Source organism: Salvelinus fontinalis, chromosome 14 (genome assembly GCF_029448725.1).
Source record: "Salvelinus fontinalis isolate EN_2023a chromosome 14, ASM2944872v1, whole genome shotgun sequence".
Taxonomy (NCBI): domain Eukaryota; kingdom Metazoa; phylum Chordata; class Actinopteri; order Salmoniformes; family Salmonidae; genus Salvelinus; species Salvelinus fontinalis.
Window position 1 is genome coordinate 3,048,789 of NC_074678.1, and position 20,048 is coordinate 3,068,836.

At 44.9% G+C, this 20,048-nt stretch overlaps 1 protein-coding gene across 14 annotated transcripts in view; it reads left to right on the top strand.

Moving 5' to 3' along the window:
- LOC129869391 (disks large homolog 1-like) overlaps positions 1 to 20,048 on the top strand; it is a 282,157-nt gene that overhangs the window by 184,515 nt on the left and 77,594 nt on the right. For all 14 annotated transcript variants that reach the window (XM_055943757.1, XM_055943763.1, XM_055943760.1 and 11 more), the window contains 5 exons: positions 1,682 to 1,818; positions 5,329 to 5,473; positions 8,825 to 8,951; positions 15,982 to 16,138; positions 16,448 to 16,550. In XM_055943757.1, the coding sequence (XP_055799732.1) occupies positions 1,682 to 1,818; positions 5,329 to 5,473; positions 8,825 to 8,951; positions 15,982 to 16,138; positions 16,448 to 16,550 (669 nt within the window). The remainder of the gene's footprint in view (positions 1 to 1,681; positions 1,819 to 5,328; positions 5,474 to 8,824; positions 8,952 to 15,981; positions 16,139 to 16,447; positions 16,551 to 20,048) is intronic.

Genomic DNA, 20,048 nt, shown 5'->3' on the forward strand with positions numbered 1-20,048 from the left:
TACGTTGACTACAAATACAAAGTTGCAAATGTCTTTGTTACAAACAAGCAAAGGATTAAAAATAGGCTTCCATAGAAATCCCGAGATGACTGCATTATAAGATAAACAGCCTACCTACAGTATAGACTACATAGGCCTATATATTTCAATGATATTGAAATAAATGTCATGTTCATTTTGTTTTATTTGCCTGCTCTCTTGTCATTTTTTGGCCTCCAAAATATATTTTATGCTGTGTAGCCTCACATGTATGCAATGATGTTCCACATCTTAACAAAGTGCGATATTATAGGCTAAACATGAGATAAATCTGCCTCAATATTTGCAGCCATAGGTGATCTCTTCCTATGAGCTGATCCATCGTCAGTGTTTGTGGAATAACTATGATGTTAAAGGTAAGATTTGAATGGAGAAATCTGATCCGTGAGCAGCGCTCCCTCTCTGTCCATCCTATCAGTGTCAACACATGCCTCAACGACTCACTTACAGTGAACGTTCTCTCTGCGTGGTTGTTTTGGGAAACGCATGTTTCGTCATTGGCTGTTGTAGGCGAGACGCATCGTTAAATACACTCGTAAGCCTAAGTTCCAACGCTATGGGAACCGTGCCCAGATCAACTAGCCCCCCCCCCCCCCACTGGGCACAGACCTCATTTTAACTAACGTGAATTCAATGTGAATTCAATGGGAAATCAACCAAAAATGTCACCATGTCATTGGATTTAGGTTGAAATGCCCTGACGTTGATACCTTTCTTCAAATCCAATCAGTTTTCCACATTTGATTCACCGTCATCACATTTGTTGTTGAAATGACGTGGAAACAACATTGATTCAGCCAGTTTTTGCCCAGTGGGATGTCAGATACCTGTTTTTTGTAATGTTTGAGTTGCTCAGCTATCACATGAACACACCTAGTACATGACAAAATGTGTAGAATAGCAGGAAATGTGCTTTAAAACTGCAAAATGTTCTTTCCACCCCATGGCAAAATGTGTAGAATTGAAGGAAATTAGCTTTAAATAAAAAGAAAAAAAATCTCCACCCCATGGCAAAATGTATAGAATTGAAGGAAATTAGCTTTAAATAAAAAAATAAAATCTGCACCCCATGGCAAAATGTATATAATTGAAGGAAATAATCTTTAAACCTGCAAAATGATGGAAGGGGGGCCTGAGTGAAAAGGTTTGGGAACCACTGCTCTGAATTAATATAGTATTTATACTGTTATATTGTGTTGTAATGTACTCCCCTTCTCTTTCTCCCTCCCTTTCTACCCTTCTCTCTCTCTCCCTGCCTCGCTCTCTACCCTTCTCTCTCTCTCCCTGCCTTGCTCTCTACCCTTCTCTCTCTCTCCCTGCCTTGCTCTCTACCCTTCTCTCTCTCTGCCTGCCTTGCTCTCTACCCTTCTCTCTCTCTGCCTGCCTTGCTCTCTACCCTTCTCTCTCTCCCCCTGCCTCGCTCTCTACCCTTCTCTCTCTCTCCCTGCCTCGCTCTCTACCCTTCTCTTTCTCTCTCTCTCCCTCTCTCTCTACCCTTCTCTTTCTCTCTCTCTCCCTCTCTCTCTACCCTTCTCTTTCTCTCTCTCTCTCTCTCTACCCTACTCTCCCTCCCTCTCTCTCTACCCTTTTCTTTCTCTTTTATCGCTCTTTCCGTCTCTCCTCTGTCCCTCCCTCTCTTCAGGGCTAGGATTCAGTATTGCGGGGGGAGTAGGGAACCAGCACATTCCAGGAGACAACAGCATCTATGTCACCAAGGTCATCGAGGGAGGGGCTGCACACAAAGACCAGAGGCTGCAGATAGGAGACAAACTACTGGCTGTAAGAACATAACAATGTAGAGACATCTAAACTCAGCAAAAATAGAAACGTCCTCTCACTGTCAACTGTGTTTATTTTCAGCTAACTTAACATGTGTAAATATTTGTATGAACATAAGATTCAACAACTGAGACATAAACTGAACAAGTTCCACAGACATGTGACTAACAGAAATGGAATATTATGTCCCTGAACAAAGGGGAGGGATCAAAATCAAAAGTAACAGTCAGTATCTGGTGTGGCCACCAGCTGCATTAAGTACTGCAGTGCATCTCCTCCTCATGGACTGCACCAGATTTGCCCGTTCTTTCTGTGAGATGTTACCCCACTCTTCCACCAAGGCACCTGCAAGGTTCCGGACATTTCTGGGGGGAATGGCCCTAGCCCTTACCCTCCGATCCAACAGGTCCCAGACGTGCTAGATGGGATTGAGATCCGGGCTCTTCGCTGGCCATGGCAGAACACTGACATTCCTGTCTTGCAGGAAATCACGCACAGAATGAGCAGTATGGCTGGTGGCATTGTCATGCTGGAGGGTCATGTCAGGATGAGCCTGCAGGAAGGGTACCACATGAGGGAGGAGGATGTCTTCCCTGTAACGCACAGAGTTGGGATTGCCTCCAAATCGATCCCTCTCCAGAGTACAGGCCTCGGTGTAACGCTCATTCCTTCGACGATAAACGCGAATCCAACCATCACCCCTGGTGAGACAAAACCGCGACACGCCAGTGAAGAGCACTTTTTGCCAGTCCTGTCTGGTCCAGCGACGGTGGGTTTGTGCCCATAGGCGACGTTGTTACCGGTGATGTCTGATGAGGACCTGCCTTACAACAGGCCTACAAGCCCTGTCCAGCCTCTCTCAGCCTATTGCGGACAGTCTGAGCACTGATGGAGAGATTGGTGGTGTAACTCGGTGTAACTCGGGCAGTTGCTGTTGCCATCCTGTACCTGTCCCGCAGGTGTGATGTTCAGATGTACCGATCCTGTGAAGGTGTTGTTACACGTGGTCTGCCACTGCGAGGACGATCAGCTGTCCGTCCTGTCTCCCTGTAGTGCTCTCTTAGACGTCTCACAGTACGGACATTGCAATTTATTTCTGTGGCCACATCTGCAGTCCTCATGCCTCCTTGCAGCATGCCTAAGGCACGTTCGCGCAGATGAGCAGGGACCCTGAGCATCTTTCTCTTGGTGTTTTTCAAAGTCAGTAGAAAGGCCGCTTTAGTGTCCTAAGTTTTCATAACTGTGACCTTAATTGCCTACTGTCTGTAAGCTGTTAGTGTCTTAACAACCATTCCACAAGTGCATGTTCATTCATTGTTTATGGTTGGGAAGAATGGGAAACAGTGTTTAAACCCTTTACAATGAAGATCTGTGAAATTATTTTGATTTTTACGAATTATCTTTGAAAGACAGGGTCCTGAAAAAGGGACGTTTTTTTTTTTTTTGCTGAGTTTACTTAATGAAAGACTTCCCGCTGGACATTGACATTTGATTGAGTTGTCGACTAACGTGAATTTGACCTGAAATCAACAACAATTTGACTCATGTCATTTGGTTTTAGTTTTAAAGTTGCGGTCCCCTGTTAGCCAGGTGGAAGAGCATGTCGTTGATTCCCAGGACCACCCTTACAGTCATATGTATGCATGACTGTAAGTCACTTAGGGAAAAAGTGTCTGGTAAATTACATATTATATTGTTATTATAAAAGACACAAATTAAGAGGCTTGACATCGGTGACTTTGTGCGAATCCAATCAGTTTTCCACATTGATTCAGCATCATCACATTGCTATATATATATATATTTTTTTTTTTACATTACATTACATTGAAACAACATCGATTCAATCAGTTTGTGCCCAGTAGCTAGTACATATTGCATATATCGAATTAAACATTGCTCAAATCAAAAACAACAAAAATTGTCATATGTGCCGAATACAATAGGTGTAGGTGTAGACCTTACAGTGAAATGCTTACTTACGAGCCCTTAACCAACAATGCCGTTTTAAGAAAATGTCACACAAAAAAGAGAGACAAGAATAACAAATGATTAAAGAGCAGCAGTAAAATAACAATAGTGGAGGCTATATACAGGGTGTTACGGTACAGAGTCAATGTGGAGGCTATATACAGGGGGGTACCGGTACAGAGTCAATGTGGAGGCTATATACAGGGTGTTACGGTACAGAGTCAATGTGGAGGCTATATACAGGGGGTACCGGTACAGAGTCAATGTGGAGGCTATATACAGGGTGTTACGGTACAGAGTCAATGTGGAGACTATATACAGGGTGTTACGGTACAGAGTCAATGTGGAGGCTATATACAGGGGGTACCGGTACAGAGTCAATGTGGAGGCTATATACAGGGTGTTACGGTACAGAGTCAATGTGGAGGCTATATACAGGGGGTACCGGTACAGAGTCAATGTGGAGGCTATGTACAGGGGGTACCGGTACAGAGTCAATGTGGAGGCTATATACAGGGGGTACCGGTACAGAGTCAATGTGGAGGCTATATACAGGGGGTACCGGTACAGAGTCAACGTGGAGACTATATACAGGGTGTTACGGTACAGAGTCAATGTGGAGGCTATATACAGGGGGTACCGGTACAGAGTCAATGTGGAGGCTATATACAGGGGGTATCGGTACAGAGTCAATGTGGAGGCTATATACAGGGGGTACCAGTACAATGTGGAGGCTATATACAGGGGGGTACCGGTACAGAGTCAGACATGCATGGAGTCAACTTGATTGGTTTGTAGGTACAGCATTATCACATTATGGGTTGGTTATTTGTGTGAAGGCTCACCATGTCTTCTTCTCTGGTAGATACAGTTTGTCATTAGCTATCTCCATGTCTGTCCGGCAGTGTGTCATGTGACAATCCTCCAGAAACATCCCGTTGTACATCACAGTGATTTATCATGGGATGTTTCTGGACGATTGTCAGGAAGTCTTCCAAAGTTCCTCCAATCATCTTAAAGGGAATTCAGAAGTCGTCTACAATAAATGCCACAGTAGAGACTGATTCCCATCGACTCTCCTGATCCAAATGACCCATAATGAGACTTTCCCTTTAATTCAAATGGAGATATTACCACCCCAGGCTTTGAACCCCCCCTCCCCCCCTTAAAGTTGACATCCTTTCACACTATTGAGTAAATAAAATATTGGGATAGTTAGGAATTGTATAATTGCGTAACATGTTATTCATATCCAAAATGAGTGCAGGAAAGACTCTGTTGATTGGTTTGATGGCACAGTGTCATGGGTACCATACCATTTCACCTTTACCGTTGACTTGCTCAGGTCAGGGCACTATTGCCTTACAATTTCACCTGATACAATAGCTAACTTAACAAACCCTTCACTTAAAAGATTCCTTGAAGTACTTGACTTCGATTCAGTTAGGTCATGTTGAAAACAATGACAGTTTGTTTGCCATGTCTCCTACTGTTTGTAACCAACTGATGAGCCATCTGACTACCTCTCTCTCCCTCCAGGTAAATAGCGCTTGCCTTGAGGACGTGAGTCACGAGGTTGCCGTGGCAGCCTTGAAAAACACCCCTGATGTGGTTTACTTGAAAGTGGCGAAGCCCACCAGTGTCTTCATGAACGACAGTTTCGCTCCCCCCGACATCACCAACTGTGAGTGTGCGCGCGCACGCACACACACACACACACACACACACACACACACACACACACACACACACACACACACACACACACACACACACACACACACACACACACACACACGGTCATCCCATTGTTTCCAATTATCCCGGGTAGCTGTGGCAGCAGGGGAGTGTTCATTAGGATGTTTTGTTAACGTTCAGATGCTAATATACGATGTAGAGTAAACATGCTTTTCTGACATGTAGCCTACAATATGGAATCAGGTCGGCTCTATTCGTGGCATTTCTATCTGCAACGTTTGGCTACTGAACGTGGCCCTGGCTATGTGAAGGGAGCCGTGTGGTGTGGGACTCCCATGGAGGGATGCTACATCCATACACAACTTCACAGAACTACGGACTGAAAGCTAATCAATGAAAACATAATATCTCTAGCTTCCCAAACGGATGCATGCTAAATGCTAGCCATCCCGTGTGTTACCATAGATAACCACTAGCATCCCATCAAAAAGGGGTAAAATGCTAATTATTAGCTTCCCCCGTGTGTTACCATAGATAACCACTAGCAACCCATCAAAAAGGGGTAAAATGCTAATTATTAGCTTCCCCCCGTGTGTTACCATAGATAACCACTAGCATCCTTCAAAGGGCTAATTTGCTAGTGGCCCAGTTTATTATTGTATAAATTCTGTGTAAAGGGTCAGTATTATGACAGAACATGTGTCAGTGGGTCTGAGAGGAATATAGGACAAAGACAAATGTAATCGTTAAGGCCACCCAGACACAGCGGGTCGCTTGCTGCTGACCCCAATAGCTACAGCAGTAATCCAATGGGCACCGTGAGTTAGTAGGGAGGGAGAATGTACAGCGGGTCTATATCTGGACCAATAGGCATTAGAATAGAGTTTACAGTAGTAGGTCCAATCTGAGCCAGACTCTTAATGAAAGAGGACGGGTTCCTGTTTAGAAACAGGGTGAATGGCTGGCTATTTAACTCTAGCTGAATATACCATGGGTGACCCACTGTCTGTTCCTCTGACTGTAGCTGAATATACCATGGGTGACCCACTGTCTGTCCCCCTGACTGTAGCTGAATATACCATGGGTGACCCACTGTCTGTTCCTCTGACTGTAGCTGAATATACCATGGGTGACCCACTGTCTGTCCCCCTGACTGTAGCTGAATATACCATGGGTGACCCACTGTCTGTCCCCCTGACTGTAGCTGAATATACCATGGGTGACCCACTGTCTGTCCCCCTGACTGTAGGTGAACATACCATGGGTGACCCACTGTCTGTCCCCCTGACTGTAGCTGAATATACCATGGGTGACCCACTGTCTGTCCCCCTGACTGTAGCTGAATATACCATGGGTGACCCACTGTCTGTCCCCCGACTGTAGGTGAACATACCATGGGTGACCCACTGTCTGTCCCCCTGACTGTAGCTGAATATACCATGGGTGACCCACTGTCTGTCCCCCTGACTGTAGGTGAACATACCATGGGTGACCCACTGTCTGTCCCCCTGACTGTAGCTGAATATACCATGGGTGACCCACTGTCTGTCCCTCTGACTGTAGCTGAATATACCATGGGTGACCCACTGTCTGTCCCCCTGACTGTAGGTGAACATACCATGGGTGACCCACTGTCTGTCCCCCTGACTGTAGGTGAATATACCATGGGTGACCCACTGTCTGTCCCCCTGACTGTAGCTGAATATACCATGGGTGACCCACTGTCTGTCCCCCTGACTGTAGGTGAACATACCATGGGTGACCCACTGTCTGTCCCCCTGACTGTAGGTGAACATACCATGGGTGACCCACTGTCTGTCCCCCTGACTGTAGCTGAATATACCATGGGTGACCCACTGTCTGTCCCCCTGACTGTAGCTGAATATACCATGGGTGACCCACTGTCTGTCCCCCTGACTGTAGCTGAATATACCATGGGTGACCCACTGTCTGTCCCTCTGACTGTAGCTGAATATACCATGGGTGACCCACTGTCTGTCCCCCTGACTGTAGCTGAATATACCATGGGTGACCCACTGTCTGTCCCCCTGACTGTAGGTGAACATACCATGGGTGACCCACTGTCTGTCCCCCTGACTGTAGCTGAATATACCATGGGTGACCCACTGTCTGTCCCTCTGACTGTAGCTGAATATACCATGGGTGACCCACTGTCTGTCCCCCTGACTGTAGCTGACTGTAGGTGTCCCCATGTTTCTCTGCAGACTGAGGAAATGTGACATTGGTGGAAAACATTGGTTGTAATCACTGTTCATGCCACGTTTACGTTTCAGGACACGTATATTGGGCTCGTTTCAGGACACGTATATTGGGCTCGTTTCAGGACACGTATATTGGGCTCGTTTCAGGACACGTATATCGGGCTCGTTTCAGGACACGTATATCGGGCTCGTTTCAGGACACGTATATCGGGCTCGTTTCAGGACACGTATATCGGGCTCGTTTCAGGACACGTATATCGGGCTCGTTTCAGGACACGTATATCGGGCTCGTTTCAGGACACGTATATCGGGCTCGTTTCAGGACACGTATGTCGGGCTCGTTTCAGGACACGTATGTTGGGCTCGTTTCAGGACACGTATGTTGGGCTCGTTTCAGGACACGTATGTTGGGCTCGTTTCAGGACACGTATGTTGGGCTCGTTTCAGGACACGTATGTTGGGCTCGTTTCAGGACACGTATGTTGGGCTCGTTTCAGGACACGTATGTTGGGCTCGTTTCAGGACACGTATGTTGGGCTCGTTTCTCACTTCAATAAACTAAAAGCATTGCTTTAATATGCCAATGAAATCATATTTTATGATATTATAATATTATAAAATATTTTCCCTTATTTCTTAATAGTTCACTTCAGTCTTGCTTTGTTGCCTATGGGCCAGCCCTGTCCAGTGGCAGGCGGAACGTTCCGTGTTTCCTTTGGGCCAGCCCTGTCCAGTGCCAGGCGGAACGTGCCGTGTTGCCTATGGGCCAGCCCTGTCCAGTGCCAGGCTGAACGTTTCAGTATTTCACCTGGACAATGTTATTGATTGTTCTGTTGTGGTGCTTGTGCCATTGCTGAAGGTGTTCTTGATTTAAGGAGATTACCTCCCCCTGTCAGAGGAGCCATAAAGCATGTGTTTTATAGTATTCTGCTCTGCCTCTGTCTGTACCAGGGTCGGCTCAAGGTGAAGCTATTAGCCTAGCGCCTCCCTCACTAAGCAGCATTTTATAACTTTTCTTAGCATTAGCCGCTAATGTTAACTCGCTATATATCTACACACTGAGGCGGAGACCCATTTATATTGATACAGGTTGTGTGTGTGTGTTATTTCTTTAGCGTATTCCCCTCACATGGATAACCATATCAGCCCTTCCAACTACCTGAGCCGGCCCCATACCCCCGCCACGCCTGGACGCTACTCGCCCGTCCCCAAGAGCATGCTAGGAGACGACGAGGTTACGAGGTAAACTGTGTGATGATATACAACACGTCATTTGATCCCTTTTCTTTTACAAAGCGTTAAATGTTCATATGTTTTGTTAATGTTTGTGTTGGTTTATGAGTGTCATGGACAAGGGGAGTGTGTTGCCATTATTAGTTGCTGCTGCTGAGATTCATCAGTACAGTGGTGAATGGGTCACTGTCCTTCTCTTGACTCTGTGCTGTATCTACTCCCCTTAATCTGAGTTATGGTGCTGTATCTACTCCCCTTAATCTGAGTTATGGTGCTGTATCTCCTCCCCTTAATCTGAGTTATGGTGCTGTATCTCCTCCCCTTAATCTGAGTTATGGTGCTGTATATACTCCCCTTAATCTGAGTTATGGTGCTGTATCTACTCCCTTTAATCTGAGTTATGGTGCTGTATCTCCTCCCCTTAATCTGAGTTATGGTGCTGTATCTCCTCCCCTTAATCTGAGTTATGGTGCTGTATCTACTCCCTTTAATCTGAGTTATGGTGCTGTATCTCCTCCCCTTAATCTGAGTTATAGTGCTGTATCTCCTCCCCTTAATCTGAGTTATGGTGCTGTATCTCCTCCCCTTAATCTGAGTTATGGTGCTGTATCTCCTCCCCTTAATCTGAGTTATGGTGCTGTATCTCCTCCCCTTAATCTGAGTTATGGTGTTGTATCTCCTCTCCTTAATCTGAGTTATGGTGCTGTATCCTCTTCCTCCTATTCCTCCTCTATCTTCCTCTTTTTTCCTCCTCTTCCTCTTCCTCTGTCATCTTCCTCATTATCTGCCTCCTCTTTATATTCCTCCTCCTCTTTATCTTCCCTCTCCTCTTCCTCCTCCTCTTTATCTTCCCTCTCCTCTTCCTCCTCCTCTTTATCTTCCCTCTCCTCTTCCTCCTCCTCTTTATCTTCCCTCTCTTCCTCTTTATCTTCCCTCTCCTCCTCACCCTTCTCCATTTTATCTTTCTCCTCATCCTCCTTCTCATCTTCCTCTATCTTCCACCTCCACATCTTCCTCCTCATCCACCATCCCTCTCTCTGTAGGTCTTCAGCTATCCACCCCTTTCTTTTTTCTCCCACTCATGTTCTTTCCCATCTCTTCTCCCTCTTTCCCCTCTCTTTCCCCTCTCTCTTCTCCCTCTCTGTGCCCCTCTCTCTTCTCCCTCTCTGTGCCCCTCTCTCTTCTCCCTCTCTTTCCCCTCTCTCTTCCCCCTCTCTCTTCCCCCTCTCTATCCCCTCTCTCTCCCTTTCTGCCCTCTCTCTGTTGCTGGAGCTGGCAGAGGAAGTTATGAACGATGAATGGTTTTGAAGATAATGAGAGGCCAGCTGTGTAACCTGGGGAGATATGTCTGGGAGGTGATACTGATGGAGAAAGATGGGGAGGGAGAGAGAGAAAGATGGGGAGGGAGAGAGAGAAAGATGGGGAGGGAGGGAGAGAGAAAGATGGGGAGGGAGGGAGAGAGAAAGATGGGGAGGGAGAGAGAGAGAGAAAGATGGGGAGGGAGAGAGAGAGAGAAAGATGGGGAGGGAGAGAGAGAGAGAAAGATGGGGAGGGAGAGAGAGAGAGAAAGATGGGGAGGGAGAGAGAGAGAGAAAGATGGGGAGGGAGAGAGAGAGAGAAAGATGGGGAGGGAGAGAGAGAGAGAAAGATGGGGAGGGAGAGAGAGAGAGAAAGATGGGGAGGGAGAGAGAGAGAGAAAGATGGGGAGGGAGAGAGAGAGAGAAAGATGGGGAGGGAGAGAGAGAGAGAAAGATGGGGAGGGAGAGAGAGAGAGAAAGATGGGGAGGGAGAGAGAGAGAGAAAGATGGGGAGGGAGAGAGAGAGAGAAAGATGGGGAGGGAGAGAGAGAGAGAAAGATGGGGAGGGAGAGAGAGAGAGAAAGATGGGGAGGGAGAGAGAGAGGGAAAGATGGGGAGGGAGAGAGAGAGAGAAAGATGGGGAGGGAGAGAGAGAAAGATGGGGAGGGAGAGAGAGAAAGATGGGGAGGGAGAGAGAGAAAGATGGGGAGGGAGAGAGAGAAAGATGGGGAGGGAGAGAGAGAAAGATGGGGAGGGAGAGAGAGAAAGATGGGGAGGGAGAGAGAGAAAGATGGGGAGGGAGAGAGAGAAAGATGGGGAGGGAGAGAGAGAAAGATGGGGAGGGAGAGAGAGAAAGATGGGGAGGGAGAGAGAGAAAGATGGGGAGGGAGAGAGAGAAAGATGGGGAGGGAGAGAGAGAAAGATGGGGAGGGAGAGAGAGAAAGATGGGGAGGGAGAGAGAGAAAGATGGGGAGGGAGAGAGAGAAAGATGGGGAGGGAGAGAGAGAAAGATGGGGAGGGAGAGAGAGAAAGATGGGGAGGGAGAGAGAGAAAGATGGGGAGGGAGAGAGAGAAAGATGGGGAGGGAGAGAGAGAACGATGGGGAGGGAGAGAGAGAACGATGGGGAGGGAGAGAGAGAACGATGGGGAGGGAGAGAGAGAACGATGGGGAGGGAGAGAGAGAACGATGGGGAGGGAGAGAGAGAACGATGGGGAGGGAGAGAGAGAACGATGGGGAGGGAGAGAGAGAACGATGGGGAGGGAGAGAGAGAACGATGGGGAGGGAGAGAGAGAACGATGGGGAGGGAGAGTGAAAAAGAGAGAGAGTGAAAAAGAGAGAGAGTGAAAAAGAGAGAGAGAGTGAAAAAGAGAGAGAGAGTGAAAAAGAGAGAGAGAGTGAAAAAGAGAGAGAGAGTGAAAAAGATGGGGAGAGTGAAAAAGATGGGGAGAGTGAAAAAGATGGGGAGAGTGAAAAAGATGGGGAGAGTGAAAAAGATGGGGAGAGAGAAAGATGGGGAGGGAGAAAGATTGAGAGCATGGCTAAGCTCTGGTCACCTTGGGCAGTTCAGTCCTGCCTCAGCCAGAGATATACAGTCCTGTCATCAGTGGGAACAGACTGCCTGACCACAACAGTCCACCTCTCAGTCTCTCAGCCTTCAACCAACACATTCATTTCATCTTAGACAGAGGCAGACACTAAATAGGATTAATAGATCCTTATGTTTCCCCATTCTGCACACACACACATGCAGACGAACACAAACACGCACTCTTGAGGCGCGCTGCCAAATGTCTTGTCACTCTGCTTTGCTCCCTCTCCACGCTTCCTGTTGCCGTGAGCCATGAAATGAGAACGAAAGCGGAGACAGAAAGAGGCAGCAGGTTTGTTCTTAGTTGACATTCAGAGAAAATCCACTGTTTTGGGGAGGGACAGAGAGAGATGGATAGCTAGGGACAGAGAGAGATGGATAGCTAGGGACAGAGAGAGATGGATAGCTAGGGGACAGAGTGAGCGACAGAGAGAGGGAAAGAGAGAGATGGATAGCTAGGGAAAGAGAGAGATGGATAGCTAGGGACAGAGGGAGATTGATAGCTAGGGACAGAGGGAGAGACAGAGAGAGATGGATATCTAGGGACAGAGAGAGTTGGATATCTAGGGACAGAGAGAGATGGATAGCTAGGGACAGAGAGAGAGGGACAGAGAGAGATGGATAGCTAGGGACAGAGAGAGAGGGGCAGAGAGAGATGGATAGCTAGGGACAGAGGGAGGGACAGAGAGAGATGGATAGCTAGGGACAGAGAGAGAGGGACAGAGAGAGATGGATAGCTAGGGACAGAGAGAGATGGATAGCTAGGGACAGAGGGAGGGACAGAGAGAGATGGATAGCTAGGGACAGAGAGAGAGGGACAGAGAGAGATGGATAGCTAGGGACAGAGAGAGAGGGACAGAGAGAGATGGATAGCTAGGGACAGAGAGAGATGGATAGCTAGGGACAGAGAGAGATGGATAGCTAGGGACAGAGAGAGATGGACTGTTTCTGTTTGGCTGGCTACTTTTTCTGTTTGGCTGGCTACTTTTTCTGTTTGGCTGGCTACTGCATGTACTTAGGGAAACCACTGCACTGTTCTTGGGGTGGAATGTTTAAAAAGTAATCGGGCGTTGAGTTGTATGGTTTGTTTAACTGAACATTCATTGGTGTGTTAGTGTGACCGTGTGTGTGTGTGTGCGCGACTGTGTGTGTGTGTGACTGTTTGACTGTGTGTGTGTGTGTGGCATTAAGAGACAGTGAGTGAATCGGGCAGCGGGGCAGATGGCGGGCAGTGCCACGGCGGGGTGATAGAGTTGTATGGGTATACAGCGATGTAGCCTCAGGTCTCAATTCTACCATATTTAATCCACTTTATTGGAGGGATTTAAGGCCGGGACCCAGTGGAACTGCATCACCCAACAGACGTCACAGCGGTTACCAAAACCCGCGTCACACCGCCATCCGCACCTCGCGTGTACACCAGGACTGGACCAATAGCTGAATTTCATTTGAAATAAATCTGATAAGCTTTCAGATCCGTCCCTCACACCATATCCAGTCGAACGCTCATCATGTCCGTTCTCTCATTGTGTAGAGAGAGGCTATATCTTGCAGGGAAGCTGGCATGCCATTCTCCCCTGGATTATGTTGTCCCTGTGTTATATCATCTTATTGATATTGAATACCATCTATCTAATGATTAATATCAGAGTCTAAATGATATTCTAGTGTTGAGATGTTAGTGTCGTAATATAAGAGTGAAGCGGACTGGAGATAGTGGAAGTTAAGGTGCTGAACATAATGACTGTGTGGCAGTGCCCTCTGCTGGCAGCTCCATGCCAATGCAGCCTTTCTGAACAAGTCAACCAAACAGAAATGTCCATGATCACCACTAGAGAGAACGCTACTTCCAATAATAGGACTGGAGGAACTAAACTTCACCTTTTTGGTTCTGTGTGTGTTTCAGGAAGGCTGGGCTTTAACTGTGTCTGTGTCAGTGTGTAACAGGGTGTACTGTTACTGTGTGTGTGTGTGTATATGTATATACACTGTGTGTGTGTGTGTATGTGTTATGTATATAATTGTGTGTGTGTGTGTGTGTGTGTGTGTGTGTGTGTGTGTGTGTGTGTGTGTGTGTGTGTGTGTGTGTGTGTGTGTGTGTGTGTGTGTGTGTGTGTGTGTGTGTGTGTGTGTGTGTGTGATAGTGTGTGTGTGTGTGTGTGATAGTGTGTGTGTGTGTGATAGTGTGTGTGTGATAGTGTGTGTGTGATAGTGTGTGTGTGATAGTGTGTGTGTGATAGTGTGTGTGTGATAGTGTGTATGTGTTATGTGATAGTGTGTATAATGGTGTGTATAATGGTGTATATACTACCGTTCAAAAGTTTGGGTCACTTAGAAATGTCCTTGTTTTTGAAAGAAAATAACATTTTTATCCATTTAAAATAACATCAAATTGATCAGAAATACAGTGTAGACATTGTTAATGTGGTAAACGACTTTTGTAGCTGGAAACGGCAGATTTTTTAAATGGAATATCTACATAGGCTTACAGAGGTCAATTATCAGCAACCATCACTCCTGTGTTCCAATGGCACGTTGTGTTAGTTAATCCAAGTTTATCATTTTAAAAGGCTAATTGATCATTAGAAAACCCTTTTGCAATTATGTTAGCACGGCTGAAAACTGTTGTGCTGATTTAAAGAAGCAATAAAACTGGCCTTTAGACTAGTTGAGTATCTGGAGCATCAGCATTTGTGGCCTCGATTACAGGCTCAAAATGGCCAGAAACGAAGTCCTTTCTTCTGAAACTCGTCAGTCTATTCTTGTTCTGAGAAATGAAGGCTATTCCATGCGAGATATGTATTTGTATAATAGTGTGTAAATTAGTGTATATATTTATAATTTGTGTGTGTATATCTATGTGTATAATAGTGTATATATGTATGTGTATATATTTATGTATCCGTATAATAGTGTGTATATATGTGTGTATGTATATACTAGTATATATATTTATAATGTGTGTGTGTGTATATATATATATATTTATGTGTATTTAATAGTGTGTATATATATAATAGTATATATATATATATATGTGTGTGTGTGTGTATAAATATATATATATGTATAATAGTTTGTATATTTGTGTGTATATATGTATATATGTTTATAATGTGTGTGTGTATATATATATATATATATATATATATATGTGTGTATAATAGTGTATATATATGTGTGTATATGTATATAATAGTGTATATATTTATAATGTGTGTGTGTATATATGTATATAATAGTGTATATATTTATAATCTGTGTATGTATATAATAGTGTATATATTTATAATGTGTGTGTGTATATATATATATATAATAGTGTATATATTTATAATGTGTGTGTATATATATATATATGTATATAATAGTGTATGTATTTCTAATGTGTGTGTATATATATATGTATATAATAGTGTATATATTTATAATGTGTGTGTATATATATATATGTATATAATAGTGTATGTATTTCTAATGTGTGTGTATATATATATGTATATAATAGTGTATGTATTTCTAATGTGTGTGTATATATATATGTATATAATAGTGTATGTATTTCTAATGTGTGTGTATATATGTATATAATAGTGTATGTATTTCTAATGTGTGTGTGTGTATATATATATGTATTTCTAATGTGTGTGTATATATATATATGTATATAATAGTGTATGTATTTCTAATGTGTGTGTATATATATATATGTATATAATAGTGTATGTATTTCTAATGTGTGTGTATATATATATGTATTTCTAATGTGTGTGTATATATATATGTATTTCTAATGTGTGTGTATATATATATGTATTTCTAATGTGTGTGTATATATATATGTATTTCTAATGTGTGTGTATATATATATGTATTTCTAATGTGTGTGTATATATATATGTATTTCTAATGTGTGTGTATATATATGTATTTCTAATGTGTGTGTATATATATGTATTTCTAATGTGTGTGTATATATGTATATAATAGTGTATTTATTTCTAATGTGTGTGTGTGTATATATATATGTATTTCTAATGTGTGTGTATATATATATGTATTTCTAATGTGTGTGTATATATATATGTATTTCTAATGTGTGTGTATATATATATGTATTTCTAATGTGTGTGTATATATTGTGTGTTCCAGGGAGCCCAGGAAGGTGGTGTTACATCGTGGTTCTACAGGCCTGGGTTTTAACATCGTAGGAGGAGAGGATGGAGAAGGGATCTTTATCTCCTTCATCCTGGCTGGTGGACCTGCTGACCTCTGTGGAGAGCTTCGCAAAGGAGACCGCATCATCTCAGTAAGAACATACACGCATACACACACACACACACACACGTACACACGTACGTACACACACACACACACACACACGCACGCACACACACGTACACACACACACACACACACACGTACACACGTACGTACACACACACACACACACACACCGAAACCGGGTTAGCCTCTTATTGATTGCTTGTGATTCGTGAGTTTTATTGATGAGGTTAGATTGACTAGTTCTCCATTGACATGCCTTGGGTCTCTCTGGTCATCTGCTGATCATTGGTCAAACTCCTGTGTGGTTCTGTGTTGACCGTGTGTGTTGCAGGTGAACGGGGTCGACCTGCGCAGTGCAACCCATGAGCAGGCTGCTGCAGCTCTGAAGAATGCTGGACAGACGGTTACCATCACAGGCCAGTACAGGCCAGAGGGTGAGACATGATACCACTATAGAACAGGCCAGTACAGGCCAGAGGGTGAGACATGATACCACTATAGAACAGTCCAGAGGGTGAGACATGATACCACTATAGAACAGGCCAGTACAGGCCAGAGGGTGAGACATGATACCACTATAGAACAGGCCAGTACAGGCCAGAGGGTGAGACATGATACCACTATAGAACAGGCCAGTACAGGCCAGAGGGTGAGACATGATACCACTATAGAACAGGCCAGTACAGGCCAGAGGGTGAGACATGATAACACTATAGAACAGTCCAGAGGGTGAGACATGATACCACTATAGAACAGGCCAGTACAGGCCAGAGGGTGAGACATGATACCACTATAGAACAGTCCAGAGGGTGAGACATGATACCACTATAGAACAGACCAGAGGGTGAGACATGGTAACACTATAGAACAGACCAGAGGGTGAGACATGATACCACTATAGAACAGGCCAGTACAGGCCAGAGGGTGAGACATGATAACACTATAGAACAGACCAGAGGGTGAGACATGATACCACTATAGAACAGACCAGAGGGTGAGACATGATACCACCATAGAACAGACCAGAGGGTGAGACATGATACCACTATAGAACAGGCCAGTACAGGCCAGAGGGTGAGACATGATACCACTATAGAACAGGCCAGTACAGGCCAGAGGGTGAGACATGATACCACTATAGAACAGACCAGAGGGTGAGACATGATAACACTATAGAACAGACCAGAGGGTGAGACATGATACCACTATAGAACAGACCAGAGGGTGAGACATGATACCACTATAGAACAGACCAGAGGGTGAGACATGATACCACTATAGAACAGGCCAGTACAGGCCAGAGGGTGAGACATGATACCACTATAGAACAGGCCAGTACAGGCCAGAGGGTGAGACATGATAACACTATAGAACAGACCAGTACAGGCCAGCGGGTGAGACATGATAACACTATAGAACAGGCCAGTACAGGCCAGAGGGTGAGACATGATAACACTATAGAACAGACCAGAGGGTGAGACATGATACCACTATAGAACAGGCCAGTACAGGCCAGAGGGTGAGACATGATACCACTATAGAACAGGCCAGAGGGTGAGACATGATAACACTATAGAACAGACCAGAGGGTGAGACATGATGACACTATAGAACAGGCCAGTACAGGCCAGAGGGTGAGACATGATGCCACTATAGAACAGGCCAGTACAGGCCAGAGGGTGAGACATGATAACACTATAGAACAGACCAGAGGGTGAGACATGATACCACTATAGAACAGGCCAGAGGGTGAGACATGATAACACTATAGAACAGACCAGAGGGTGAGACATGATAACACTATAGAACAGGCCAGAGGGTGAGACATGATACCACTATAGAACAGGCCAGAGGGTGAGACATGATAACACGATAGAACAGGCCAGTACAGGCCAGAGGGTGAGACATGATAACACTATAGAACAGACCAGAGGGTGAGACATGATACCACTATAGAACAGGCCAGAGGGTGAGACATGATACCACTATAGAACAGACCAGAGGGTGAGACATGATAACACTATAGAACAGACCAGAGGGTGAGACATGATAACACTATAGAACAGGCCAGAGGGTGAGACATGATACCACTATAGAACATACCAGAGGGTGAGACATGATAACACTATAGAACAGGCCAGAGGGTGAGACATGATAACACTATAGAACAGACCAGAGGGTGAGACATGATAACACTATAGAACAGGCCAGTACAGGCCAGAGGGTGAGACATGATACCACTATAGAACAGATCAGAGGGTGAGACATGATAACACTATAGAACAGACCAGAGGGTGAGACATGATACCACTATAGAACAGACCAGAGGGTGAGACATGATAACACTATAGAACAGACCAGAGGGTGAGACATGATACCACTATAGAACAGGCCAGTACAGGCCAGAGGGTGAGACATGATAACACTATAGAACAGACCAGAGGGTGAGACATGATACCACTATAGAACAGATCAGAGGGTGAGACATGATAACACTATAGAACAGACCAGAGGGTGAGACATGATAACACTATAGAACAGGCCAGAGGGTGAGACATGATAACGCTATAGAACAGACCAGAGGGTGAGACATGATACCACTATAGAACAGACCAGAGGGTGAGACATGATACCACTATAGAACAGACCAGAGGGTGAGACATGATACCACTATAGAACAGACCAGAGGGTGAGACATGATAACACTATAGAACAGACCAGAGGGTGAGACATGATAACACTATAGAACAGGCCAGAGGGTGATACATGATAACGCTATAGAACAGGTCAGAGGGTGAGACATGATACCATTATAGAACAGGTCAGAGGGTGAGACATGATACCACTATAGAACAGACCAGAAGGTGAGACATGATAACGCTATAGAACAGACCAGAGGGTGAGACATGATACCACTATAGAACAGATCAGAGGGTGAGACATGATAACACTATAGAACAGACCAGAGGGTGAGACATGATAACACTATAGAACAGACCAGAGGGTGAGACATGATAACACTATAGAACAGGCCAGAGGGTGAGACATGATAACGCTATAGAACAGACCAGAGGGTGAGACATGATACCATTATAGAACAGGCCAGAGGGTGAGACATGATACCACTATAGAACAGACCAGAGGGTGAGACATGATAACGCTATAGAACAGACCAGAGGGTGAGACATGATACCACTATAGAACAGATCAGAGGGTGAGACATGATAACACTATAGAACAGACCAGAGGGTGAGACATGATAACACTATAGAACAGACCAGAGGGTGAGACATGATACCACTATAGAACAGATCAGAGGGTGAGACATGATAACACTATAGAACAGACCAGAGGGTGAGACATGATAACACTATAGAACAGACCAGAGGGTGAGACATGATACCACTATAGAACAGGCTAGTACAGGCCAGAGGGTGAGACATGATAACACTATAGAACAGGCCAGTACAGGCCAGAGGGTGAGACATGATAACACTATAGAACAGACCAGAGGGTGAGACATGATAACACTATAGAACAGACCAGTACAGGCCAGAGGGTGAGACATGATACCACTATAGAACAGACCAGAGGGTGAGACATGATACCACTATAGAACAGATCAGAGGGTGAGACATGATAACACTATAGAACAGACCAGAGGGTGAGACATGATAACACTATAGAACAGACCAGAGGGTGAGACATGATAACACTATAGAACAGACCAGAGGGTGAGACATGGTAACACTATAGAACAGACCAGAGGGTGAGACATGATAACACTATAGAACAGGCCAGTACAGGCCAGAGGGTGAGACATGATAACACTATAGAACAGACCAGAGGGTGAGACATGATAACACTATAGAACAGACCAGAGGGTGAGACATGATAACACTATAGAACAGACCAGAGGGTGAGACATGATA